Genomic DNA, 26,834 nt, shown 5'->3' with positions numbered 1-26,834 from the left:
TTTATTCATGAGACACACACACACACACACACACACACACAGAGGAACAGACACAGGCAGAGGGAGAAACAGGCTTCCATGCAGGGAGCCCGATGTGGGACTCGATCCTGGGTCTCCAGGATCATGCCCTGGGCTGAAGGTGGCGCTAAACTGCTGAGCCACCTGGGCTGCCCGAAACCTTGTATTCCAACATGATGAATTGGACAATTTTTTTTGTTTATGTTTTGGGGGATGTTGGAAGAAAATGACCTGTGAAGGACCTGAATCATTAAATAATGAGATAATGACAATCTCTATTCTATAAATCCAACAAAAAACTGGTGTATGGGTCATCAAGACTAAGAACCAGGCTTTGAGAACTACTGCTCCTGGGCATCTAAATGGAGTATAAGACATGATTGCTGCCTTCAAGAAGCTTTTGGTGTAAATCTGGAGACAGAAGGCAAAAGGGAGTGGTAGAAGGAAATGAAGCTGGAAGTGGGGGCTAAGATTTAGTCGTGGTCTAGCAATACACCAAGGCTAGATTGTGATCTTACCTTCTGGGTCTACATCTCTTCACCTGAAGAACAAGGGTGTTGGAGTTGATCAGAATCAATAGATAGACTTCATGCTGCCATGCCTCTCATTCTGTTGCTCACGGCAGACATGGCTAACATGTCAATCACCACATTCCACCCTGGGCGACTTCTCCACAATCTGCCAGTAGTGAATCAGCAGAATTGGTCTCTGAGATGAAGTGAGTTTGCCGTTCTGATACTAGTAATCTCCAAGTCCTATTCCAGTTCCACTGATTCTAAACACATGAAGAAGCACATAATCCCAAATAGTAGTACAAAGACATGAAAAGACCCCAGGGCATTCCTGAAATGTACCTTAAGAAAACTATGGGGGCCTGGACTTCCTTTGCCTTTTGAACAATCCAAAATAATTTGTTTTGTGAAGAGAATGTTATGTTCATTAACTGTCTGGGTCTGTTCCCAGGTGACTTGTATTGGGCACATCATTGGTGCTGTGGTCACCGACACTCCAGAACATGCACAGAGAGCTGCTCAGGGGGTGAAAATCACCTATGAAGAACTTCCAGCCATTATTACAATTGAGGTAACTGAGAAAGAGCTGCATGAAGAGGGGTGAGCCACTCGTCCCTGGAGGCACCTTTACTGGGATCCTTTAGGGAGGATTCCAGCAATAGATGAAATTTTACATCTCTTCCAGCCCCAGGTTTGGGTAGTCTTCTGAAACTGTATGTCCTCATCATGATATCAGAGTCTGTTCATTAGTGGCCAAACTGGGTTCCTCCTTCCCAGTGCCAGCTCCCATTGGTTCCTTGAGGGACTCTACTTTTCCTCAAGATCCAAAGCTGTCCACCTATCTCTGAGGACGTGGAGGAATGCAACCCCTGGGGTCACACACAAGCTTACTTTAAGTCTATAAGGCATTAGTAGCGATATCTGTGTGAGAAGAGAGAGGGAGTTCCAGCAGTTTCTCTTCCCGGTTTGGAAACAACCTTCCTTCTCCTCTGAAAGTCCAGTCACTGAAGCTTCTTTCTGGTCCTCAGGATGCTATAAAAAACAATTCCTTTTATGGGTCTGAGCTGAAGATCGAGAAGGGAGAACTCATGAAGGGGTTTTCAGAAGCAGACAACGTTGTTTCAGGTATAGCCAGCACCGTGCAGTCCCAGATATGGACTGGCCCTGGGTTACAAATTAAATTCAAGGGCTGGACCTTGGGTCCTGGAGCAGGGGAGTGAATATTTACTGGAAGAAGCGTCCTTCTGATGTTTGTAACAAAACAGTAGACGGCAGGGAAAGACCATCTGCCATTTTCATCTCTGCCCTCCTGCCTCTAGGCTAGATAGACCTAAGCGATTCTCAGGAGCTGGTAGTATGTAGAATTTGGAAGACTATCAGAGAAGGTAGTGGCCACAGATCCTGGCTGCCCCCTGTAGGCCTGTAGGCTGTCCTCACCCATCTGCAGCCAGGACTCTCCCCCACCACCCTTCCTCCCCCCACCTCCACACAGTGGAGTTAGGCCCACAGCTCCCATGTGGTGCAGGGCTGCCAACTAGACCCCTTTTGGAATTATTTCCTACATGGTCCCTGGTACATGGTGGGTGTGCTCTCCTTAAGCAAACTTGGGATCAATGTGGGCATCTTATTGCCTCCCCAGGCGAAGTGTACATAGGTGGGCAAGAGCACTTCTACCTGGAGACTCACTGCACCATCGCCGTCCCGAAAGGTGAGGAAGGGGAGTTGGAGCTCTTTGCGTCTACACAGAACACCATGAAGACCCAGGTAGGTGTCCCGTGGGTCAGCTACAGGGCCGGGGGAGGGCACTTGGGGAGTGTCTGGCAGAGCACGTGTGGCAGTGTGGGGTATGGGAAGAGGGTGATCTGGACTGGGGAGGAGGGGATTTGAGGGTCGTGGACCTGGAACCAGACCCTGTCAACCAACAAGCTGGTGTCACTGAGTTATTACCTTGCCTTCCTTGGTTTTCCTCATCTGCAAGATGGGCCTGGTAGGGTGTACTGATTAGGTGTTACTACTTGCATTGGGCCTGGTAAGTGTTGGCTTTTATCATTCCAGTGATATATGGCCTTGGTCAAGTCATATCGAATCTCTGGCTCCTCCTCTGTAAAACAAGGGTATGGGCTTAAGTGGTAGCCATAGAGACCACTACATTATTTGTGGCAGCTCAAATATTTCCTGTTTCTGTACTTCTGGTAATGCAACAGTGGAGGGCAGCGTTTTGGGTGACTGATCCTCCCCTCACAACTCAACGGTTCCTGGCTAGATGGAATGAACTTTGGCTCTGAGAGTATGCTGTGGCCAGCCACTCCCCCCACTGGTTAAAGACAAGTGAATTCAGTCTGCGGTGACTAATGAGTGCTGGCTCCCAGGACCCTCAGCTCAAGGGCTGCCTGGGGAGGTGGTGGGGGCACTTCTGAAATCAAGGACAATCTCAATATTCACAGCAGTAATTAGGTTCATAGATGTCCGGCGGGACAGCTCAGGCCTGAAGTAAGTCCCAGTGATGCATTCAGGGCAAGTAATTTTTCTTTTGTCCACAGACCTTCGTGGCAAACATGTTGGGGGTTCCAATAAACCGGATTTTGGTCCGAGTGAAGAGAATGGGAGGAGGCTTTGGAGGGAAAGAGACCCGGAGCACCCTGGTGTCCACGGTAGTAGCCCTGGCTGCATACAAGTGAGTCCTCCCTGCCAGCTCCGGGGAAGGAGAATAAGGCTGCTGCTACTAGGAAGGCTTTCCAGATTTCCCCCTTTTAGAGGTAGATTCCCCCTGCTTTGCATTTTCACAGCCTTCTGTTTTTAGAACTCTTAGCCATTGGGTTGAGGGTAACACCACCTGTCTCTTTGTGTTCCATGCATGGATCCTGTCTTGTTTCCCTTATCTGGCTGTGAGGGCCCTGAGGGCAAGGATGCATCTCATAGCCTTATAGTCCCTGGCTTGTCCAGCACGGTTCCTAGACAGCTGGAGGTGGAGCAGACCCGCTCCAGTGCCAGGTGGAAAGAGAAGTCTCCAGTGCTGTTTTCATCCCTGAGACTGACAGGACTGGGCTGTTGCAGAGGCTCCCAGTGTTCTAACCCTCTGATGCCTCCCTCAGGACTGGCCGCCCTGTGCGCTGCATGCTGGATCGTGATGAGGACATGCTGATAACTGGTGGCAGACATCCCTTCTTAGCCAAATACAAGGTTCTAGATGTTGGGAACTATGTTGGGGATGGGAGGGACAGTGCCATCTCATCAAGAAAGCTGGGGATGAAGATCTAAGGATCCTGGGATGTATTCTCAACATTTTTCGTGACTACCCGTAGAAGTTCAAAAAAGAAATAGTAATGAGAAAAATTCAAATCAGCCAACAGCAACATAGAGGGGTGATGCTGGCCGGCCACCTCCCAAGGGATGTCCCAGTGTGGCATTTATGCCTTTTGAGAATTTGCTCTGGTCCATCCTTGGTCTTTATCCAACTGTGAGAGATGTGTGACTTTTCAGCAGCCCTGGGTAAATCCCTACAGAATGGCCTAATGTGAATGTATACACTGCCTGATGTAAAAATCAGAATGACTGCTTAGTGATTAAGTGATTTTCAATGAGAAATAAAACTGCCCAGGGCCTGTAGTGTGGGTACCTGCTCCGCCAGACCACGGATGGCTGGTCACTGCCAGTTCCTCCGTGGGATGGTCCCTTTTTGGGTCCCTGTCCCTCTAAACACAGTGTAACCTGCTAGATCCCAGTCTGGGAGCCCATCTCTCCATGGGCTGGCCTTTAACATCTCCCCTTTGACATTGTCTGATTTTGTTTCATGATTGTACGCTCCCAAAGGGATCATATTTTCCTTATTCTGAAATTCTTGAGTGTCCACAGAAAGTAACTAGGTCTCCTGAGTCCCAGTTCCTCACTTATGGGATGGCCTGGCCTTTAAAGGTTTGTACTGATGGCTGCATAGGGTCAGGGATGTGAAAAATGTGAAAGCACGTTCATGCTTGTGTGGGGTGTAATTTGTCTGCCGGCCCAAAGCCGTGAGGGTCCCCAGTATCTTTCTCAGTTTCTCTGCCTGCCCTCCCCTCTCTGCTTCCTCACTCCCTCTCACAGAACCAGAAACCAGGAGTAGGTAGAGGGAAGGAGGAGTGTGGGGAGAAGGTGTGTCCAAGATTGAGGAGCCATGGAACATCACTGGAGAGATGTTAGCTCCTCTCTGCTTCACCTGTTAAACCCCAATGACCTTGCTTTCATGCTGTGATGTCTGGTTCTTTCTGCTTTCTCGAAGTAGCACAAGTGGGCAGGGATGACTAAGGGTTTCCAGAGGAAGGGCACTGTTGAGAAACCCCTCCCCTTCTCATCAGGTTGGCTTCATGAAGACTGGGAAGGTGGTGGCTCTGGAGGTGGAGCACTACAGCAATGCTGGGAATACCCTGGATCTCTCCCAGAGTGTAAGTAGGATGTGCCTCTGCCTCCCAGGGGCGGGTGGAGTAACTGGGAGGCCAGCCTGGCCCAGGCCACCCTCTATTCCTGCCTGTTACCATTGTGGTAGCCTCCCTATTGATCCTCACTTTTAGGTTCTCCACTCTTGGCTTACTTCTAAAGCACAAAGATAATCAAATTACTTTCTTGATTGGAAACTCTTCCTGCTTTTTCAAGATACTTTGTCAGGCAAGCAAATTAGTTATAAAACTTTATGCATAGTATGGTGACAGTGCGTGTATGTGTATGTAAAATTAACATATACCTCTGTAATATATACATATGTATGTGTGTGTGTGTGTGTGTGTATATATATATATATATATATATATATATATATATATGAAAATTCCAAAAAAACATACACCAAACAGTGATTGGTTAGGACAAAGGGGCACACTCACCGTCATTTGCTATATAACACATTTTTGTGATGTTTGAATTCTAAGTAAGGAATTGAATTTCTTCTTTTTTTAGTTAACAGTTTCATTGAAGTATAGTTTACACACCATGAAATTCACCCATTTGAAGCATATAATTTAATCATTTTTAGTAAATTTAGAGTCCTGCAACTATTATCATGATCTATTTTTCAAACATTTCCATCATCCTAAAGAGATCTCTTATAGCAGCTCCTGTTCTTACATACCCTCTCCAGGCCCAGACACCCACCAGTCTATTTTCTGTGTTTATAGATCTTCTCTTGTAGTTGATTCATATAAATAGACTCATATACTATGTAATCTTTTGTGTCTGGCATTTTTTTCCTCAGAATAATGTTTTTAGGTTCATCCATGTTATGGTATGCATTAGTCCTTCATTCTTTTCTTTTGAGAATATTTCATCATATGGATAGACCATATTTTGTTTTCCACTCACCACTCGATGGAAATCTAATGGAAATCTGAGTTGTTTTCAGTGTTTAGCTTTTATGGATAATGCTACTGTGAACATTCTCCTATGAGTCTTATGTAGACATGAATTTTTGTTAATTTTAAGAATTAACAGTTACCTTTGTGGTACTGCTTTCTATAATTTTTTAAAATCTAAATTCTATGACCATACTAGTTACACACACATAGATTCTTCCTGTAAAAATAAGTCAAACATTTCAGGGAAAACAGAAGTCCCTATGAATCATATCCTCACCTCCTCTCCTCCCCCCACCAAGCCAGCCACTCCTCTTTGCTAAGGGTTAACTGGCTCAATTAGAAAACTTCACACTTCAAATTCAATTAGTCAACTTGTAGTATTTAAATAAAAAAGAAAGAAAGAAAACTTCACACTTTAGATCTCTCAAAAACAGAAACACATTTAGCATTCTCAGCATTTGCAACACATGCCTCTTGGTGTTGTAGGAAAAATCAGGTTGAAAAAGACGCAGTGCTTGTCCCCAAAGATCTTAGAAGCTTTTAAATTCAATCCAGCAACCATTTATTGAGTGCCTTGGATGGCAACATAAAGAATATATGGCATTGTTTCTGCCCTCAGGAAGTTCATGGTGTGGTGGGGGGAGACAGATAATAAAAGACAAAATGAAATAGAAGTACAAGTTGATAGAGTGCTAAGGGAAAGCGAAAATGGAATTAATTGAGACATACTAAAAGCATCTAGGCTAAGACTGAAATAATCAAAGACAAAAAGCAACCTGTGGGAGAGAGAGACTACACAGTGAAGTAAACCAAACCCAAAAGCAAACAAACAAATAAAAGCTGCTACTGATCTCATCAGAGAGATGAGTTATTATACCTTCAAGAAGGAAGAGGATGCCATAAAAATGGAACAGTAGGAGAATAACAATGAACTCTGGTGAATTAAAACTCTGAAAGCAGGAAAGTTGGAAGAAACTTGAGCAAATCTCCCCAAGTAAAGAAAAAAAAATATAGAAAAATAGTAGAGAAAATACAACAAAATTCAAGGACTTGTCCAGGAGATCCAAATACTCAAGGTTTCAGAGAGAAAGAATGGAAACAAGAGAGAGGAGGAAACTCTCAAGAAATGACTCAGGAAATCCCCTCAAATGGATGGGCATACATTTCGAGATTAAAAGAGCCCACCCATCCAATAACCAGCACAACAAAGAATATAGATCTATGCTAAGTTACATCACCACAAACTTGAGAAATGTGGGGATAAAGAAGATTTTACAATATTCGGGAAGGAGAAAAACAGAACTATTTCCAAGAACTGGAGAGACATTGATTAGATTTGTCAATACTGGAGAGCTAGGATGTGCCAGTAAAATGCCTTCAGGGATTTTGCTGAGGGAAACTGGAAAACCTATTTCCAACCTAAAATCCTATATACAGCTGAATTATTAATCAAGGATGAGAGTTCAAGAAAGACTTTTCGGGCATGCAAGTCTCAAAAATATTCTTTCTATATACTCTTTTCTTTTTTGTTGAGAAGATATTCGAGGATGTACTCCAAGAAAATGAGAGTAGGAAATGGGAAGACATGGGTTTCAGGAAGGGGAGATTCAATGTAGAGAGGCAGAGAATCTGGGATAATGTGAGGGGAAGATCCCCAGGTGACAGCTGAACTGCCAGTTGAAATTGGAGTAGTCCAGAAGGCTGTAGAAACAATTTCTTCAAAAGATGAGGCTGCTAGAAAGTCTAAAGTGTTCAAACATATTGAGAGCAGATTTCTAGCACTAGGGAAAACTTAAGTTGACTTAGTAATAATTGCATAGAAAACTAAGAAAATGAAAAAGTAAAGATAATTATTAGCTCCAGTGGTGGTGGGGGGATATTATCAAGAAAGAGAGAAGTTGGGGTGCCTGGGTGGCTCAATCAGTTAAACATCTGTCTTCAGCTCAAGTCATGATCCTCCAGGGTCCTGGGATCAACCCCCACATTGGGCTCCCTACTCAGAGAAGAGTCTGCTTCTCCCTCTCCCTCTACCTCTCCCCCCTGCTCATGCTCTGTCTCAAATAAATAAATAAATAAATAAATAAATAAATAAATAAATAAATAAAATCTTAAAAAAAAGAGAAGCAATCAAGTATAACTATGTGGTTTAGCTGTCAGTATGTTTACAGGATGATATCAAACTGACTGCTGATCAGATTAAAATATAATTATACAGGGAGGATGGGGGACAGGAAGTTGATGTGTTTTGGGGGAAAGGGGGTTAGGTGGGAATGAAATCCCCTTTTTTGTAACAAGAAAACAATATAAGAGTCTATAACTAAAAACATCGAGAAGTTTCAGTGTAAGACCTTATTTAGAGATATGAAAGTTAATATAAAGCACTGATAAAGAATGAGCTATGGGAACTCTAAGTGGAGTAGAAGGAAGGAAAGTGGGAGTTGCTATTTTGCACAACACAACCTTTCAGAAGTATTTGACTCTTGAAACTGTTTACTATAAAACTCTAATGAGAATACAAAGTACTTTAAAATTAATCCATAAAATCACCTATTATTATTATTTTTTTAAGAGGCAAGGGTTTCCCCAGGGAGGAGCTGAATGAAGATGGTAGTTAGTAGGTGGGTAAGCTGAGGAGGGGCATATCAGGTAAGAGGAACATATAGTCAAAAAAGAGGATAAAGAAACTTATGGGGGGAAGGTCCTAAGGAGTCTTGAATTCTATGCTGAAAGATATATGGACTTTACTCCAAAGAGAGTTAAGTGCCGTTTTTAAGCAAGTGGTTGGCCTGAAATGACCTTATATTTTTGTTTGAGGCATAGGTTGGAGGGTGGAGAGACACAGAGGCAGGGAGCCCAGTAAGGAGTCCTGTGCTGCAGCACCTGGGAAGAAGTAACATGGGCCCAACAGGGCTGGGAAAGACACAGAGGGTACAGCCCTTGAAATCCCTTTGTCGCCAATGAACTCTGCCAGTTTTGTCTCCCATTTTGATTTCTTCTGCTCCAGATAATGGAACGAGCCCTATTCCACATGGACAACTGCTATAAAATACCCAATATCCGGGGCACTGGGCGGCTCTGCAAGACCAACCTGCCCTCCAACACGGCCTTCCGGGGCTTTGGGGGGCCCCAGGGGATGCTCATTGCTGAGTATTGGATGAGTGAAGTCGCGATGACCTGTGGGCTGCCTGCAGAGGAAGTAAGCCGGGAGTCTGGTGGCACGGGTCAGAGTGGGTTAACCTACCTTGAGGGGATCGTGGCTTTGTGTCTTGGACATCTCCCATGGGGGCAGAGGAGAGGCAGGTGCTGTTGAGGGGGTCGGAAGCTAAACTTGGGGCTGTGCCCCCTTGTCCATGTCACCAGCAAGTCTTCAGTGTTTCTCTCCTTGCAAAGGTGCGGAGGAAAAACATGTATAAGGAAGGGGACCTGACACACTTCAACCAGAAGCTTGAGGGGTTCACCTTGTCCAGGTGCTGGGAGGAATGCCTAGCAAGCTCTCAGTATCACGCCCGGAAGAGTGAGGTTGACAAGTTCAATGAGTAAGCACCGGGAGGGGAGGAGTACGATGTCCTGGTGCTCTCTCGGGTCTCCTATTCTATAGCCTCTTTGCTGAACTCAGAATACCAGGCTAATAATTTAACGGGTACCTCATGAAGATGCTGAGTTTTTTCCCCCTTTCGTAAGCATCTCTTTAAGATACTGAAATGGTGTTGAGCCTGGGGGCAGATGGGCTTACAGCCTGCCCTCAGCATCATCAGTATGGTTTGTGTTTACACATCCATCCACCTTAGGGGCACATGGGTCCAGGACTCAGAACCCCACAGGTATACATCTGCCTCTAACATGAGTCTCTAAATGTGATCTTGCCATCACTCCATCAACTTGGGCCTCAGTTTCAAAGTGAGGATAGTTACACTCGCTCTGTTTCCTCACTGAGTTACCCAGGAAACCAAATAGAAAGCGCAGAGAAGGTGTTACCATGATCATCACTGAGCCACAGTTTGTCCCTGGGACAGTTAGAGTCCAAGATCACCAGGGAACCCTGACCCCATCTAAACTCCACACTGGGGGAAGTGATGATACTTTCAAGTCCAGGAGTGGGCCCTGCTTCAACTGTGCAGAAGGACTCAGAACCCAAATCCCACCTTTCTCATTTGGCTTACCCAACTTGAGGTATGATAAGTACTGTGTGGGCAGCTCCAAGGATGCCTTGTTCCAATTTTGCAAAGATGTTGTCTGAAACTGTGTGGGCTGACACAAACGTGATGGAGAAGGTTCTATGAGAAGCTTCCTTTTTTCTCCAGGGAGAATTATTGGAAGAAGAGAGGATTGTGTATAATTCCTACCAAGTTTGGAATAAGCTTCACTCTTTCTTTTCTGAATCAGGTAAATGCCTTGTGTAATTTTGCCCTCTCCACTGGGCTGGGGCCCCATTTCCCCTCTGTGTGCAGCATTGCAAGGGAAGGGCCACTGTCACTGGTAGCAGAGCTGTGTGGAGGGGCTCTCGGCTGTTTAAATGAAGTTGAACTTGCATATCCCTGTTTGTCCAGAATGGCACAGGTCAGTAAGGGCAGCATGGGACTCAGAGGTCTGGGATCAACTTCTACTTCTTACCCTTCTGGGTTACAGGGCTACAAATGCTACTCTGCCTTTCTGATCCTATTGCTTCATCCATAGAGTGGACACAAAGACATTTGACCTCCTTCCCTCTGAGGATGGGAGGCACACCAAGAGAAATAGGAAAAATTTCTCCAGCTGTTGAGGGGCTGCATCATTACATCATGACATTTACACTGCTTTAGTTGTAGTGTAAGATTTCTATCCAGAACAGTGCTGCTGGTTCTCTTTCTCCTGGGCTCTGGCACTGTTGGTCCCAAGCTTCAAGATGAGTTAGGATTTACTGAATTTTGTGTATCCTTCTCTTCCCTTAGGCAGGAGCCCTGATTCATGTGTACACAGATGGCTCTGTGCTGCTGACCCATGGGGGCACTGAGATGGGCCAAGGCCTACACACCAAGATGGTCCAGGTGAGCAACCTGGAGGCTGGGAGCCCTCTCTGGGACCGAGGCGTCTGGGTCAGGGATGATGTGAGAAACCGAGCAGGAGCACAGAGAAGAAGCAAAAGCAGAAGCTGGCCTCAGCTCTGGTCCTGGCTCTGCTGCCCATTTACATGTGGCCTTTGGCAAATCTTCTTTCCTCTTGGTCTCTATTTCCTAATCTGTGCAAAGGCGTTGGCTGGGTGGCCACTGAGGTCACTTCCGTTACCAACATTCTAGGGCTCTGTGATTGTGTTGGTTTGCAAGCTCCTGGGGAGCCTCCCAGGTATGATCTGAAACTGGCCTCTGTACTCAGAGGGCAGTGGGGAGACAGAAAAAAGAAGCCTGGATTGGTGGGCCACATTTTTTTTTTTAAAGATTTTATTTATTTACTCATGAGGGACAGAGAGGCAGAGACACAGGCAGAGGGAGCCTGATGCAGGATTCGATCCCAGAATCCGGGATCATGACCTGAGCCAAAGACAGATATTCAACTGCTGAGCCACCCAGGTGTCCCGTAGGTCACAGTTTTAATAAGCAAATGGAACTTACATAAGAGGCTGGCCTTGAGTGCTGACAAGATGGATGGATCCCTGCCCTTGCCCACTGAGTCTTAAAAGCATACATAGAGAGAGGCCTTAATTGGGTTTAGTCAAGGTACTGTACAGGTGTTCTCAACCCTACATCATCATCCTTGGAGGCCGTGTCCTTGGAGCAGCCTTTGGGAGCAGGAAAAGCAAGCAGAACCCACATTTCAAGGACAGGGAAGTGGTGAGCCTCTGATCCTCAAGTCCAGCTCACGGGTCAGCTGGTGGTCACATCTTTAGATGACCTTCCCCAACAGTGTATAAGTGGGTATGTTGTGTCTGTAAAGGTAGTCAGCTTTCCCCACTCAGTGGAGCTAAGGTACTGGAACTGGATTAGAGTCCCTGCTTGGCTCACGGACTGGCCAAAAAGCCAAGGTTACCTTTAAAAAGTACTGTTAGTCACCCTTAGGTTTATGAATTTTTGTTTTATCTGACAAAATCACTCCATGAAGTTCTGCTTCAGATTGAGACAGGTATGAGAACATCTCAGTCTCAAAAGGATTATAGTTCATAAAATTATTTTGTTGCCTTTAACAGTAGCCCTGAATGTGTCCTGGGGGTAGAAGGCAGCCAAGTCCCATGCTAACCCCTCCCTGAGAGGGTGATGTTGTCTCTTTTCCCAGGTGGCCAGCAGAGCTCTGAAAATCCCTACCTCTAAGATTTACATCAGTGAGACAAGCACGAACACTGTGCCCAACACCTCTCCCACGGCCGCCTCCGTCAGCGCTGACATCAATGGACAGGCTGTCTATGTAAGGAGACTGGGCAGCCAGCAGAGCTGATGGCCAGCCCAGGGCTTTGGGCCCAGATGGCCTTCTGGGACAGGAGCTGGAAGGGTCCTTGTAGGCTATTTGTGACCATGCCTTTGGCTCTCTTACCCAGGAGAATGCTGTTCCTCCTGACACCAAGCTGAAAGAGAGGCCTAAGAGCCATAATGGCTTCCATCGAAGCCAAGAAGGATGAGTGTAGGAGGGGGAGGAAATTTGGAGGGTTACAAGAGACATTCTGGAAAGACATCCTCCTCAGTGTTAGAACTGGTCACAAGACTATGGACTGAGGTTGGAATTCGACTTGGGAGGTGGCCAGGTCAGACCTGCTTGTTTCTCTTTTGAAGTGGGGGGATGTAATTAACAAAGGAGTTTGCTGGGAAAAGTCACCTCCTTTGGGATCACTCAAATATTTCAGAGAATTGGGTGCTCTCCCAGCAAGGGCCAATGCTGGTTCCTTTGGCAGGGTCCTGTGGCTTCCACCCTGGCTCTCCATCATTCCAGAGAGGGTGGCAAGGCTCTAAGAGTGGCACCTTGGGCATAGCATTACTTGGAGGTAGCCTTGCCAAGGCCCTTGGGGTTTCACCTGGGCCAAGAAATGCAGAAGACTAATATGTCCACTATGTGGTGGATGTGTTTTTAGGAAGCTTGTAAGACCATCCTGAAAAGACTGGAGCCCTTCAAGAAAAAGAATCCTAGTGGCTCCTGGGAAGATTGGGTAAGTCTGAGGTGATTCAAGTTGCTTTCGGAAATGAGAGACCTTGAAGGCAGGCTCTCTGTCCCTACTGCAGCAGGAATAGGGTCATGATCTAGTCACATAGGCAGAGAAGCTGTGGGGGTCTGTATGGTTTCACAGGCCAAGGAAATTCTCTACCTTGCTGGGCTCCCTTCTCTGTGGTTTTCATAGTTGAGGGAAGACCCTTGAGAGAAAATTTTGATACAGGATCTTAACCGCCTTGTGGGAAATGGGGAATTGGCTGTCCTGAACTTCAAAAGGTGGGCTGCCTCTGGCCTGGTTCCTCACTCCACTTGTCCTCAATCTTGATGAGCCTGGTTTTCTTCAAACCTCCTGGTGTCAGAAGGCTGCCCCTAACAGCACTTTCCCCTCTAGCCCTGGAGTCTGGGTCCATTGAGGCTCCATCTGTGAAGAAGTGTAGAGAAAGACGTTACCCAGAGTTTGTATCATTCCTGTGGTTTTAGAAGTGACAAGCAAGCACTCGTAACAAGAATGATTCCAGTTCTCTGGTTTCTGGTTTGGAGGCCGGTGTGTCAGGAACCCTTGGAGGGAAGCCACAAGGTTGTCTCTCTCTGGTGGGAGGCTGCATCTCTTTGTACAAGCAGATATCTCTGTGGCAGCCTAGTTTTACCATCTCCCAGAGTTAGGGTAGGAAATGTGGGCACAGTGGTGACATACAGAGTGAGCCCACATGTGACCCAGTTGGAGAGTATAAGTTTCCCTCAATAGACTTAAAGAAAATAAGCCAGTTCTCTCAGACCTCCTCACTTACTGTGCCTCATGTGACTGACCTTTCCTTCCCACGCTTGCAGATACTGCACATGTAAATACCACACGAATCTAGGTTGATTTTGGTAGTTTATATTTCAGCATGGGGACACAGAGAGGCAAGCTTGAGCTGATCGTTGAGGGTAGAAAAGGATTTGGGCAGATGCAGTGGAGGAACTGCATGAATGACAGTGTAGAGGTGTGGGGACATGGAAGGGCTGGGACGGAGTTGACAGCTGAGTTTGGCTGGCATGGCCATGATTGTGTGCAGCTTGAAGCTGGAGAGAACACTGGGATCCTGAATGTCAGGCATGTGCTCTGGAGACGATGGGGAGTCATCAAAAGCTCTAGAGTAGGGGAGTGATGTGGGCAGTATGGCACGTTAGGACGCTCTTTGTGGTGGGCTGGGCTCCCCGGTGGGGTGGGGAGGCTAATAGAAGGGTGAAGACCAGTTAAGAGGCTGCCCTAGGACCCAGGCTTTCAGTGTGGGGACCTAGCCCAGGTGAGAGTAGAGTGCGGTCATCTCATGCAATGATCGTGTGAGGCAAGCTGTGGAAGTGGGAGCCGAGCCACTGGTACAAACAGTCAGCTTCCAGATGAGGAAGGTGAATTCATGAAATTTTAGTGCTGCATCAGGGATTCTGGAAACCATGCCAAGCCCTTCCTGTTGTCTGTCTCCTCTCTTCAGGTCATAGACGCCTACGAGAACACAGTGAGCTTGTCTGCGACTGGGTTTTATAGGTAAGTACAGTGCTGGTCTCACCACCTCACCATGTGTTGTCATCCCAACCTCTGAAGTCCCCTCAGCACCGAATGCTCTCAGCCTTTGGTCAGGAGAGAGAAGTTCCATCAAAACTCTTATCTCTTCAATGGACTTCTGCTAATTTCACTTTAAAGATGCCCTAAAATACCCAGCATCACCGTCTGTGTGCCAAGGAAGCAAAAACATGAGCCACCATATCAGAAGACCTGTGTTCTAGTTCTGGTCTTGAAGTGTACTATTCTACTTGGGAGAAATCAGGGATTCTCTCTGGGCCTATTTCCTCATTAATAACATAGTGGGATCATCACCAGCCCCCCCCCCTTGGGATTCTCCTAGAACCAGGGGTGTCTGGTGTGCAGAGTTACCATGTGTGTTACTGGATTTCTTCATGGAGGCTTTCCCTTGAAAGGAGGACAGGAGGATTTAGAGCACGTGGTCTTGTTACAAAATGCAGAATTCAGGGGAGCTTAAAGTGAGATGTCCCTTCTGCTGCTTAGAAATTCAGTAGCAGCGCGAAGAACTAGGGACCTTGCCCATGTGATTCAGAGGCTGTAAAAAGAACGTGATTATATTTACGATCACCCATAATGTTCTAGCTTTCTCTGGGAAGTTCAACTAGGATCTTTTATTTCACAGATCAATAGGTTTGGAGAAATAGTTCAATATGTATTTTAGGCCAAATAATGTTTTGCCAATGCTTCCCGGATTATGTGATACTCAACCTGCACCAACACACACAAGTACAGATTTTCTCAGATGTTCTTGTTTCACTTTCAGAGTTGATAAAACTGGGTAATATAAAAGAACACCCAAGCGAAGATGGTAAAATCAGAGATCCAAGAAGGTGGCGGGTTCTCGCGGGAGGAGACTTTTCCCTCAGCTCTGTGCTGGTTTTGTGTTTATGCAGATTCTGATCCCATCAGCTCATGTTATTTCTGTGTCATGCATAGAAAAACATAGGTGTGGAGGACTACAAGTTCCAGGTGCTAGAATATGCACACGCACACACGTATGACTCATGTGAAGTTGGAATTGTAGAAGATACTCAGGATTGAAGAAGAACAAAGTATAAGAGAGCAGTTATCGATAACACTTTTGTCAGATCATATCTTGAGACTGGGAAGGGGCCACTAGCCAAGGAGTAATGTAGGCCAGTGGTTAGAGATGCACCCAGGCTGGCATGGGATGCTGACCTCAGCTCTCACCTGGAGAAAGGTGAGCAGCCCAGGAGGCAACATGGGCAGGATCTCTGGTTCTGAGACCCTGAATTCTAGTTCCGCAGATCCTTTGGAATGTGTCCTTCGTGTCCTTTGTGAGCTTGGGCAAACGTGTCCCCTGTTTTTACCATGTCAAGGCCAGCACACTGATACTATATGCCGCTCGGCTGCATAGAATGACGCACATAAGGTCCATGGGAAAAATTGAGCAGACGTGAAGCAGAATGCTCTAGAACACCTGGATTTCATTAACAGGTTCAAAATATTAAAAAACACCTGGACTTTATAAAGAACAGCTGAATGAAAAAATAAACCCCCTTGGAGTCTTAGGATTTTGTGGGTCAAGCTGCATGTGCACACATGAGAGAGAAGGGGGGGGAGAGAGAGGGAGAGATTGGGAATGGGGAGGGTGCTCATCTTAATACATCCGCTGTGTTTTCTTTTCTCTCCCCCAGGACACCCAACCTTGGCTACAGCTTTGAGACTAACTCGGGGAATCCCTTCCACTACTTCTCCTATGGGGTGGCTTGCTCTGAAGTGGAGATCGATTGCTTAACCGGGGATCACAAAGTAAGAAGTTTGCGAAGCCTTCATACCAAGTTAGGGGAAAGAGAGGAGAAACAAGTGAATTGCAAACGCCAAGAACCGATAGAGACACTTTCTGGCTGGGAAAATAATGTCTGACATCATTGCTGGAAAACTTCCTATAAAGGACTAGTAAGCAAATATTTGAGGCTTTCAGGGCCCCAAAGACTCTGTCTCAACTACTCTGCCCCTATCACTGTAGCAGGAAAACAGCCACAGACGTATGCAAATAAATGGGCACGGCTGTGTTTCCCTACGATGTGGTTTGTGCACACTGACTGTAAATTTCATATAATTTTCATGTGTCACACCACATTCCTTTTATTTTTGTCAGTCATTTCAAAATGCAAACACCATCATTAGCACATAGGTCCTACAAAAACGGGGCTCAGGCTGGAATCAGCCCTTGGAACATAGCTTGTTACCTCCTTTCTTACATGATCTACCCAGACACAGGCTCAGAGTCCAGGGACCTGGGAACCAACCTTCCCAATCATCCGTGGATGTGTGCACAGTTACCTCTGATAATCGGGAAGGCCTAGCCTCTGCCATCCCCTGCCTAGCTGCCCCAACCTCACGCCTCAGCATTGACGATGCCAGTGCCAGCTGGCAGTGCTTTCAACACCCTGCTGGAGCATGCCTGGGGCACTCTGCTTCTGAAAGTGCTATTTGCGTTGACACAATAATATAAGGGTCACCGACACCCATCTATCATCCCACACATTCCTTTCTTCTCACACTGCTTTTTATTGTCCCCACCTACTGTAGAACCTCCGTACCGACATTGTCATGGATGTTGGTTCCAGTCTGAACCCTGCCATTGATATTGGACAGGTAAGGCTCATGGGTGACTAGGGTAGTGATGGACTTGGCCACAAGTATGTCCCTTTCTTTCCTAGGGTCACCAGCCAATGCATTTTATCTAATGTCATCTTAAAGCAGGTCTGAACAACCTGGTACCATGTGAGTCTCCCTCAGCAGGAGTTAGATAGAGGGGAGCATCCCCAACTCTCAAGGCAGAAGACACATTAACGTAGATTCTGGAAAGGACACTCATGACCTCAGAGAACAAGATGATGAATGGTGAAGACACTGGGTGTACACACACACCCACACACCCAAAAGCGCATACAGATTGAGAAGGGGCACCCTGTGGAATGGAGATTGAGTTTGGGATTGGTGTGTAGGCAGTGGCATCTGAGGCTAAAGGACTTTCTCCCTCTTCCTTCTTCTTCCACCAGGACGCATTTTGTCCTCTAGGAAGTAAACCTTGTCAAGCATGGAATGCTGGGGTCACTAGGGCAAAAGACATGGGTTCAAGCAAGAGGAATACAGGGGTGGCTTGAAGAAAATCACTTTTGGAAAATATAGGAGTGTTGGGTAGGATTGGTGGAACAGGAGACAGAGGTGGGCACCAAGAACTGAAGTACTGAGCTCTGGTAGAAAACAGCAGGTGTATTTCTCAAAAATGGACAATTAGTGAGTATGCGGAAACGTAGTCCTTAGTCACTGTGTGCATTATCAATTCACTGAACAACCATTGGAGGAGCGCCGCCTAGAGACAAGCACTGCGCCGGGCGCCCCAGACAGAGATGATGGCACCTGGTCCTGAGAACACACTTGTTGGGCAGTGGGGCACCCGGGGTCCATGGTGAGCAGGGAGGCTGGGGAATGGCAGTGGAGCGTGGGCCGGTGGAGCGTGGGCCGGTGGAGCGTGGCAGGTGCCCTGTGTGGGGGGTGCTCCTACTCCCAGGGGGCAGGCAGGGCTGGGAGTTCTAAAAACCTGAATCTGCTATCCAAGAAATCCCTCCCATCTCATGTGGCTGCCTGCGAGTGCGTGGTCCCACTTAGCACACAGGAGGTGCGTGGGCCCCCGAGGGACCCTCAGCCACCGTTAGCCTGGGAGCTTGCTTCTCAGCTCGGAGCTGCCGTTTCCCTAGTGGCAACATGGAGCGAACATCTCCACCTGCTGCAGCTGCTTTTTTTTTTTTTTTTAGATTTTATTTATTTATTCATGAGAGAGAGAGAGAGAGAGAGAGAGAGAGAGAGAGAGGCAGAAACACAGGCAGAGGGAGAAGCAGGCTCCATGAGGGGATCCCGATGTGGGACTCGACCCTGGGTCTCCAGGATCACACCCTGGGCCAAAGACAGCACTAAACCTCTGAGCCACCCGGGCTGCCCTGCAGCAGCTTTTAATGAAAAATTATGCCTACCATGGTGTGACCCTTCTGGAATTGCTGACGAGTTCTAAATCTAACCTTCAGTGTTAATGCCTTTGCTCTGCCTATACCAACGCCTGGTGAAGGCCCAGATAGATGATCCCAGGCTGGGCAGGAGCCAGGTAGGCTGGGGAGGGCTGTTTTCAGCTTCTTTCCAGGTCCACACCAGGTGAGGCCTAGTGCCCGATGTGGGAAGCAGTGTCTGTCCTTGGGGAGGGGGAAAGCAGAGTGACCACGGTCTCTGTCTGCCCCACAGGTGGAAGGAGCATTTGTGCAGGGCCTTGGCCTCTTCACCCTGGAGGAGCTGCACTACTCCCCAGAGGGGAGCCTGCAGACCCGTGGCCCCAGCACCTATAAGATCCCTGCATTTGGCAACATCCCCACTGAGTTCAGAGTGTCCCTGCTCCGCGACTGCCCCAACAAGAAGGCCATCTATGCGTCCAAGGTACCGCTGCCCGGGTCTGCACTGTGGGAGTGCTAAGGAGTGGCTCCAGCCACCCGCCGCCATGGGTCTGCATGGGGTTCGTCTGGAAGGACAAGAGAGCTTGCTTGACACTGGTTTTGGTGAGGATGGCGGAGGGGTAGGCAGCCCCCGCCTGAGAACAAGAAAACTGGGATGACACCACCTGTGTGTGGTCAAAGCTATCCCCTTGGGGGCACTCAGAGGAATTCCTTAATCCAATCCTGACCTACATCGGGGTCTCAGGTGGGCATCTTGATGCTTGATCCTAAAGATAATCCCGTGGATACAACCTCCTCCCTGAGTTCCCATGAGAATAGCCCCCATTCATGGCACATGAGACAACATCTCGGGGTAAACCCTTTGCCTCCTTCAGGGGCTGATATCTGACCTTAAACTTGATCTGTATGCCTGAAGCATTATAGCCATCCTCTATTTCCTCGCTGTCCCCAACAAGTATGAAAAAATGGTGAATATCAAGTAAGCTGACTGATATAGTCCTAGATCTAAGAAGGAAGACAGGCGACCACTTGTGACCAGTGAAACATACCCATTTACTCATCTCATGGTTTACTTTACTGTGGTTGGGTCTAGACACTCTGTGATCCCTGCCATCAACTCTCATGCTTTAGCGTGCCTCGGGATCACCGCGGACTCATGATAAAAATGCAGTTCTGGGGGGCCCATCCCTAGAAATTTGGATCCAGTAGGTCTGGAATAAAATACACATTTTTTTAAACAAGTGTCCCTAGTGATTTTGATACAGGCAGTTTCTGATCTGTGCTCTGGGGGACAAAACCACCTCTGCTAGAAAATGTTTGATTCCTGCTTGTCATGATGCCTATATTCTAGACAATGCTGTAAGTGTAATTATGGTGCCTGTAAATATTATTATGGTACCCGTAAATGTTGTTGTCAGAGTGGCAGCAAGATGACTCCTCTAGCCTCGTAACTGTGAGGAAAGGGTAAAAATTCATGTCAGACATTTTTGTCCATTAAATATAATTATTTAATACAACTGGTAATGGTGCATTTTATTTGCATGGTGTCATCACAGAAAATCACGGAGTGAGAGTTAAAAGAAATATGCCAATGAGGTTCGACCATTTAGTAGGTTGATGTTCTCAGTCCCTGAAGAACTTTGAGCACCCTCCCAGCCTTACTGGGTACAGCCCACTGGTGGCGGCTGGGGTTCCCAGCAGCACCAGCCCTGCAGGTGTGGGGGCTGGGATCCCTTTGCCTGATTCCCTGTCCTGTGCTCTGTCCACCCAGGCCGTCGGGGAGCCGCCCCTCTTCCTGGCAGCCTCTGTCTTCTTTGCCATCAAGGACGCCATCCGTGCAGCTCGTGCTAGGAACTCAGATTGTAAAACGAAGCTTTTCCGGCTAGACAGCCCTGCCACCCCAGAAAAGATCCGCAATGCCTGCGTGGACGAGTTCACCACACTGGTATGAGACTCCTCGAGCACCCTCTCCGTCTGGGGGAGGCCGAGGCAGAGGTCTGAGCATGGCAGAGAGGGCAGGGAAATACCAGGCTCTCTCCACTGTGCAGCCTTGGGTCCATGCTGCCTTCCTCCTGCCATTGAGGCACTCCCTCCAACTTGCTAGAAAACAGCAAGAAATCCCCTTCAAGCTGCAGCTTATAGCTGGGTCTTCTTAGAGGGAAGCTGGCTCTTTGGTGCATAGCTATTATCCCAGATTTCATTGTTTTCCATGAAGATGAGGATGATGGATAGAAGCCCCCAAGAATTTTATCTTTAGTGTCCATCACTGGCAGGTTTGAGTCTCGTCTTTGTGAAAGTCACAGTGTGAGTACTATGGAGACAGAAACCGAAAGAGAGTTAATTAATCAATTAGATGAACCACATTTGTTCTGTGATTACTATGTGCCATGCTGATCCTGGCACACGTGGGTCCCATGAAGACTTGGAAGTCTTTCAGGAAACCAGATGATCGTATTATAGGATAACTGGTTACTACCTCAGTGTACGTAGCAGAAGGTAGCAGGGATTCCGTGGTCCTTGGTTTCATTGTGGGAAGTCCCTATAAGATGCTTGTAGTGGACAACGCCTGGCAAAAGAAGACCATGGAAGGACAGTTTCCTCCACTGTTGCCTCTGAGTTGAGCTGAACTGGGCACTGCGCACATAGACTCTCCCGCTGTCTTTGCAATAGCAGCAGCCTCTGTTGAGTTAGAAGAACTGGGTTCTTCCTGATAACTCAAGTTGGATCTCCTCTTAGGTATTTGATAGGAGATTTGATAGGCCTTTGGGGGTTTGGGTTTAGAGGTGAAAAGGGTACTCATGGACCCATGTACGGGGAGGGTACAGGAGAGCCTCTAGAGCAGGCATATTTGCCATCCCAGGCCTCAGCACTGAGGTTGAGGGAGGCCGATGGGTCAACTTAGGAGTTGGCCACCCTCATCTGCCAATAGCTTTATCTATGGGGTAAGAACCACCAGACTATGCGTGGAGCTTCCAGGCAGTGAGGATGCTCGAGATCTGCAGCAGCTTTCCCACAGCCCAGAACCTTCCAACGTGGCCACGATGCTGACAGTTCCCCAAACTCCATTCCCTGGGAGGTGAGGTGCTACATGGCTCCCCATAAACTTACAGAGGTTGCAAATTAGCTCCTTGCAAATGGTCCAATGCAGAACTCATTGATTTAAAGAGACCTTCTTGGTCTCTAGACCTAAAGCACAGATTCTCATCCAAGCCCTTTTGCTCTGTTACAACACACCAGTGATTTAAAATCCCTGAAGTTGGTTTGTGTAAGTAGCTGATTCTATGAACCAATCATGCTTTTAAGGACTGAGTACCATCCCTGTATCTTCAGAGCCCACTAGAGTGTCTACCACATGGAAAGTGCTGATCAATAATAAATGAATGACTATGAAATTAAAGGGTCCTGCCCTGGGGGGAGCTCCCAACAGCCGAGACTACAGAGGAGTGTTTGATCTTGGAATGGTGGTTGGCAGTTGGTGGGAGGTGGCATGTGCATCAGAGGGGGCAACATGTCCTGTGCTGCGGGAAGACCCTGGCGTTGAGTTTTTGCTGTTCCTTCCTAGTGTGTCACTGGCATACCAGAAAACTGTAAGCCCTGGTCGGTGAGGGTCTGAAGAGAAAGCCCCCAGCAGAGTCTTCTTATGCTACATCGGAGCTTCCATGGAGCATGGAACCCACCCTGCAGAGCATGAGTCTATACAAGTTGTGGGATGATGATGCTTGATTCATCAGATTGGTGTTTGGAAGAACACTGAATGCATTGGAAGATTTTGATCACAAATATGATTTGCAAACTTAACGATAAGGAAATTCAGAACTGTCAGGCCCATGTGGCTAATAGGCAATTAGAATCTTTTTATGTCGTTTTAATCATGTTTTTGAAATAGGTTTAAGAAGTTCTTGTGCTATGTCCCAACTCACAGGACAGGCTGTAGAACCTCAGGTTCTAAGAGGATGCCCACAAACCTCCGGAAGCTTAAATTCTAAATCCGTGTGCCTTTTTCAGAAAGCTTTTCCTTCAAACCAATGATTGTCATAATATAACCTCAAATCCATACTCAAATTTGCAGCGGGACAGTGGGGTGAGATTCAGACCTCTACCCACCACTGGGTCATTGAGGAAAATAAACAATGAAACAAATTCAAGGTTAATTGAATCTGATCATGTTAAGTGGCAGAAAGTAAATTATTCCACATCATCAAAAGCCAACCAACCCAATTATTGAGCACCTACAACGTGCTCGGTTTCTTTCTCTTCCCCTTTGTACATTAAAAAAAAAATCAGGTTGAAAAATCTTCATTTGAAGCCACAATAATTTCCATTTAGAAATCATGCTACAAAAATCAAGATGAGCCAGGGGAATCATAGTCAAGGAGCCTGGGTTCTCATCTCAGCTGTGTCTCTATCTGCGTGACCTTGGTCTGTCACTTCTCTTTTCTGTGCTTTATTTTACTGCAGGATGAAAGGATTGGACTGGAATAATCTCTAAGGCCTTCTCCAGCTCTAAAAGTCTATAAATATATGACCTGAAAACTCCAGTTATATAAGGGATCTGCAGCTATCAGAGACTTGGCTCCCTTACTGTGATGTGATATCTGGGCTTAGTGAATCCTGCTTAGATTCTCCCAAGTTCCTGAGGTTGGTAAAGAGAACAGGAGAGGAGCAAACATCCCTCTAGCTGCTCCAACCGGTGACTTCATCGCTGTGTGGTGTGGTGTGGGTGATGTGTCAGTCATGTGCCTTCACTGCTTCAAACACCCAGCTTTCTGCCAGATGGGGCCATGGTTCTGACCGTGGAAGGAGAATGGTGGAAGCTATGCACTTGAGCCTGGTGCTTGATGCCACTAATAAATTAAATGGTCAGCTTGTTGGCCTATGAGAAATGCTTATTAATCATCATAATCTCCCCAAATGCTAATATCTGCCATGTCTTAGCCAGCCTTCATTTCTAGAGAACACATATACCAAACACACACACACACACACACACACACACACACACACACACACACACACACTCTTTTGGTGGGGGAGGGACAGAGGGAGAGGGAGAAAGATGGTAAGCAGGCTCCACACCCAGCACAGAGCCCTAAATGGGGCTTGATCTCACAACCCTGAGATCATGACCTGAGCCCAAATCAAGAGTTGATGCTTAACCAACTGAGCCACCAGGGGCCCCCCCACACTTTCTTACAAAATTCCCTTCCTTACAGTATTCTAGATACGGCAGCTGTTTTACAGCACATTAAGAGTAAAGGACATTAGAAATTGAAATGATATTTACATGGAGATCCTTGCACGTCCATTTCACTGACTTTCTGGAATGTTCTAGGACATTAGGACAATAGCCTAAGACTGAGATCTGTCCACTGTCATCTGCAAGCTTGCAAGGGCTGAATGACCATGAATTCTCTTCTGAGCTTAGGAACAGAGAAAATGCAGAATGGTTATGAAAATCCAACAAGCAAGTGCTTTGTGAGCCATAAACCACTGTGTGGTGCTGAGGTCTCCTTCTCTCAGGCACCTGGCCTTGCCCTGCCCTGTTAATCCGTAAACTGGAGTGTCTGATGGGAGGGTGCTTGGTCTTCCGAGCCCTGCAGACCCATGCGGCCAACCCTGCCTGCAGTATCCCACTGCAACCTGCAGAGGGCGGTGGAAGACTGGACATGAGACCAAACCCAGCCCGCCCAGAGCACTGCATCCATCCGGGGTTAGTTACCAGGGAGCTGACGGAGGATCTCAGTGTAGACAGAGTATTTTCACAAGCTGGACTTAAAGCTGACTTAGGGTTTCAGAATGACAAAATCTAGAAAGAACCCTCAGATGATGTGGGTGTGGATCAGCCATGGCAGCCTGAGCTCTTTTTTTTTTTTAAATTTATTTATGATAGTCACACACAGAGAGAGAGAGAGAAGCAGAGACACAGGCAGAGGGAGAAGCAGGCTCCATGCACCAGGAGACCGACGTGGGATTTGATCCCGGGTCTCCAGGATCGCGCCCTGGGCCAAAGGCAGGCGCCAAACCGCTGCGCCACCCAGGGATCCCCAGCCTGAGCTCTTGATCAATGGCTAGTGGGGGGGAGAGGGAAGGCAAGTCTTCTTTTCTGAGTGTCTGTAACTTGCCAGGTGCCACACGGAGATCTTTACCTACAGGGTCTCATTTAATCCTCCCAGTGGCCCTATGAGGTATAGATTTAATCTCTGCAGCTCCATGAAGGAGAAGCCCTACCTGTAGCTCACAGAGGATTTTGTCAGCTGGGGGTGTTTACTCCCCGAGAACCACCCAGGCCTCGCAGCCAGGAAGCCTGGTGTAGACAAGGAGCTGATCAGCCTGACAAAGTGGGCTCAGGCTAAGCAGGCTTCCAGAGGTTGTGGGAGGCACCCTGGATGCTTAGCTATTCACCTGTAGGCGGTGTTGGGTTCTAGTGTTGGCGTGGCCAAGCTGCTCAAATGTTCTGAAGGCAGCTGAGGAACATCACCCTACTCCAGAGCTGAGGTGACTGCAAGGCCAGGATGGGGAGGGCAGGATGGATGGAGGGCGTAGGAGAAACCCAAGGCAAAGAATGAGGACAGAAATAGTTTTTGCTTATTGATTTATGACTGGGAACATCCCTGAGCCCATGATATTTTTATCTTTAGTTGAGGGAGAGCTTGGAAGCCATTTGCTGCCTATTTTAGATCCTGGGATAAGGCTATTTGGAACCTGTAGCTTCCTTGGCTGAGGCTTGACATCACTCTGGGGCCCCCTAGGCCCAGGGGCCTGCCCTTTTGTTTCATCTTTATCCTGAACGGCAGGAGTTCATGTCCCTAAGGCAGGAGACAAATCTTGTGACAATCTTGTCACCCGAACAAAGCAGCCCACGGATGGGAGTGGAAATGTCCGGCTTTGCCCTTGCACTGGCCCAGCCCTGGCCTTGCACATTCCCCCAGACCAACTCAGCATTCTAGAGCATGGGGACCATCGAGCTCAAGCTCTTTGTTTGAGAGCTGAGAAACCTAAGCCCAGAGAGGGTCACTGACTTGTTCAGGGTCCCATAGCCCTTCAGTGAGATGGACAGGCTTAAGACAGGGGTGCCCAACTCCTGGTGCAGACTCTAAATCAGACCTCTGCTGGCCACATGGGCCTGCTCTTATGCAATTGAGTCAGGTTGCTGGGGGCTCTGATAGACATTTAGTTATACTGGTTGAGAAGGAGATATGGAGGTCTCTGGGCCCAAGGCAAACACTGTGGCAAGGGGGTAGCATATGACTCAGCTTCTGGAGCAGGATCATAAAACGGGATTCTTTCTTAAGCTCCACCAATTGCAACAAAACAGTAAGTGGAAAACATCCCCTCATTCCAGAGTGAGATGCTAAGTCATCTATGCGAGATTTGTAGAGGGTGTGGCTGGAAACTGCCATCTTTAGCTCATCATCTACCTCAAGAAAATAAAGGGTTGAAATGGAGTTTGAGAAATTGGAGAGTGAGGACTTCTTTGAATATAGCAAGCTATATACCCTCCCTGCCAAAGAGAGAGAGCAAGGGAGAGAGAGAGAAAGGGAGACAGATTGTATTATGGGGGTGGGGGCGGGAGTGGGGTGGGAGTGGGGTGGGAATTCTCCCCAGTCAGGCCATTGGAGGGGGGTTTCAAGAAGACCACTCAAAGACCCAAACCATAACAGTTGCTTGGTTGATCTTAACTGTACCTCGAGCCTCAATCATTATCCAGGGCCACTTGCCCCATTATCATAAAAATGTCCTCTGGTCAAAGGATCATCAATTTCCTCTACTGTTCCATTGAATCCTCCTCTTTTCCCAAGCTAGCAAATGAGTCCCACACAAAAGTGACTGTGTGTGGGAGGCTGTGTGACTTGCCATTGTTGATTCCTTACATGTTAACATTTACCTGGGCTCTGAGAAAGTGGCACGCATTGCTCTGATGGTATACCTAAAGCAAAAACATCTGAGAGCCAGAAGGGACAACTCCAAAGGACCTAGCTCAGTGGTCCTCACATGGGAGTGGTTTTTCCCTCAAGGGGACATTTGGCAATGTCTGGGGAACCTCTTTGGTTGTCACAGCTAGGGAAGGGGTGGTGACTCCTGGCACCTGGTGGGTAGAGTCCAAGGATGCCACTAACATCCTGCAAGGTACAGGGCAGCCCCCTGAAGCAAAGAATTATTTAGCCCCATAAGTCAACATTGCTAGAGATGAGAAACCCTGGTCTATCCAACCATCTGTATATCGGAGAAGTGACTGGGGACTCTGGACGTGGCAGTGGTGAAATTAAAGCCCAACTTGTTCTTTCTACTGACCTTGCTGACTCTCTACATTATAGCTTCAGTTCTGTGTAGCAAGTGTGTGAAATGG

General features: G+C 47.3%; 1 protein-coding gene across 1 annotated transcript in view; it reads left to right on the top strand.

Moving 5' to 3' along the window:
- Positions 1-23,353, top strand: part of XDH (xanthine dehydrogenase) — a 60,305-nt gene extending 36,952 nt beyond the window's left edge. Inside the window, exons 19-36 of the mRNA XM_055327107.1 lie at positions 982-1,101; positions 1,559-1,655; positions 2,170-2,294; positions 3,071-3,204; positions 3,623-3,710; positions 4,862-4,948; positions 8,856-9,047; positions 9,242-9,387; positions 10,153-10,234; positions 10,780-10,875; positions 12,095-12,223; positions 12,882-12,956; positions 14,431-14,483; positions 16,178-16,292; positions 17,076-17,141; positions 18,783-18,971; positions 20,259-20,432; positions 22,050-23,353. Of these exons, the coding sequence (XP_055183082.1) occupies positions 982-1,101; positions 1,559-1,655; positions 2,170-2,294; positions 3,071-3,204; positions 3,623-3,710; positions 4,862-4,948; positions 8,856-9,047; positions 9,242-9,387; positions 10,153-10,234; positions 10,780-10,875; positions 12,095-12,223; positions 12,882-12,956; positions 14,431-14,483; positions 16,178-16,292; positions 17,076-17,141; positions 18,783-18,971; positions 20,259-20,432; positions 22,050-22,100 (2,019 nt within the window). The 3' untranslated portion in view covers positions 22,101-23,353. The remainder of the gene's footprint in view (positions 1-981; positions 1,102-1,558; positions 1,656-2,169; positions 2,295-3,070; positions 3,205-3,622; positions 3,711-4,861; positions 4,949-8,855; positions 9,048-9,241; positions 9,388-10,152; positions 10,235-10,779; positions 10,876-12,094; positions 12,224-12,881; positions 12,957-14,430; positions 14,484-16,177; positions 16,293-17,075; positions 17,142-18,782; positions 18,972-20,258; positions 20,433-22,049) is intronic.
- Positions 23,354-26,834: the final 3,481 nt, after the last annotated feature.

The sequence above is a fragment of the Nyctereutes procyonoides genome, unplaced genomic scaffold (assembly GCF_905146905.1).
Source record: "Nyctereutes procyonoides isolate TBG_1078 unplaced genomic scaffold, NYPRO_anot_genome, whole genome shotgun sequence".
Taxonomy (NCBI): Eukaryota; Metazoa; Chordata; class Mammalia; order Carnivora; family Canidae; genus Nyctereutes; species Nyctereutes procyonoides.
The sequence above is the reverse complement of the archived record's forward strand: the minus strand, read 5'-3'. Positions and strand labels throughout refer to the sequence as shown.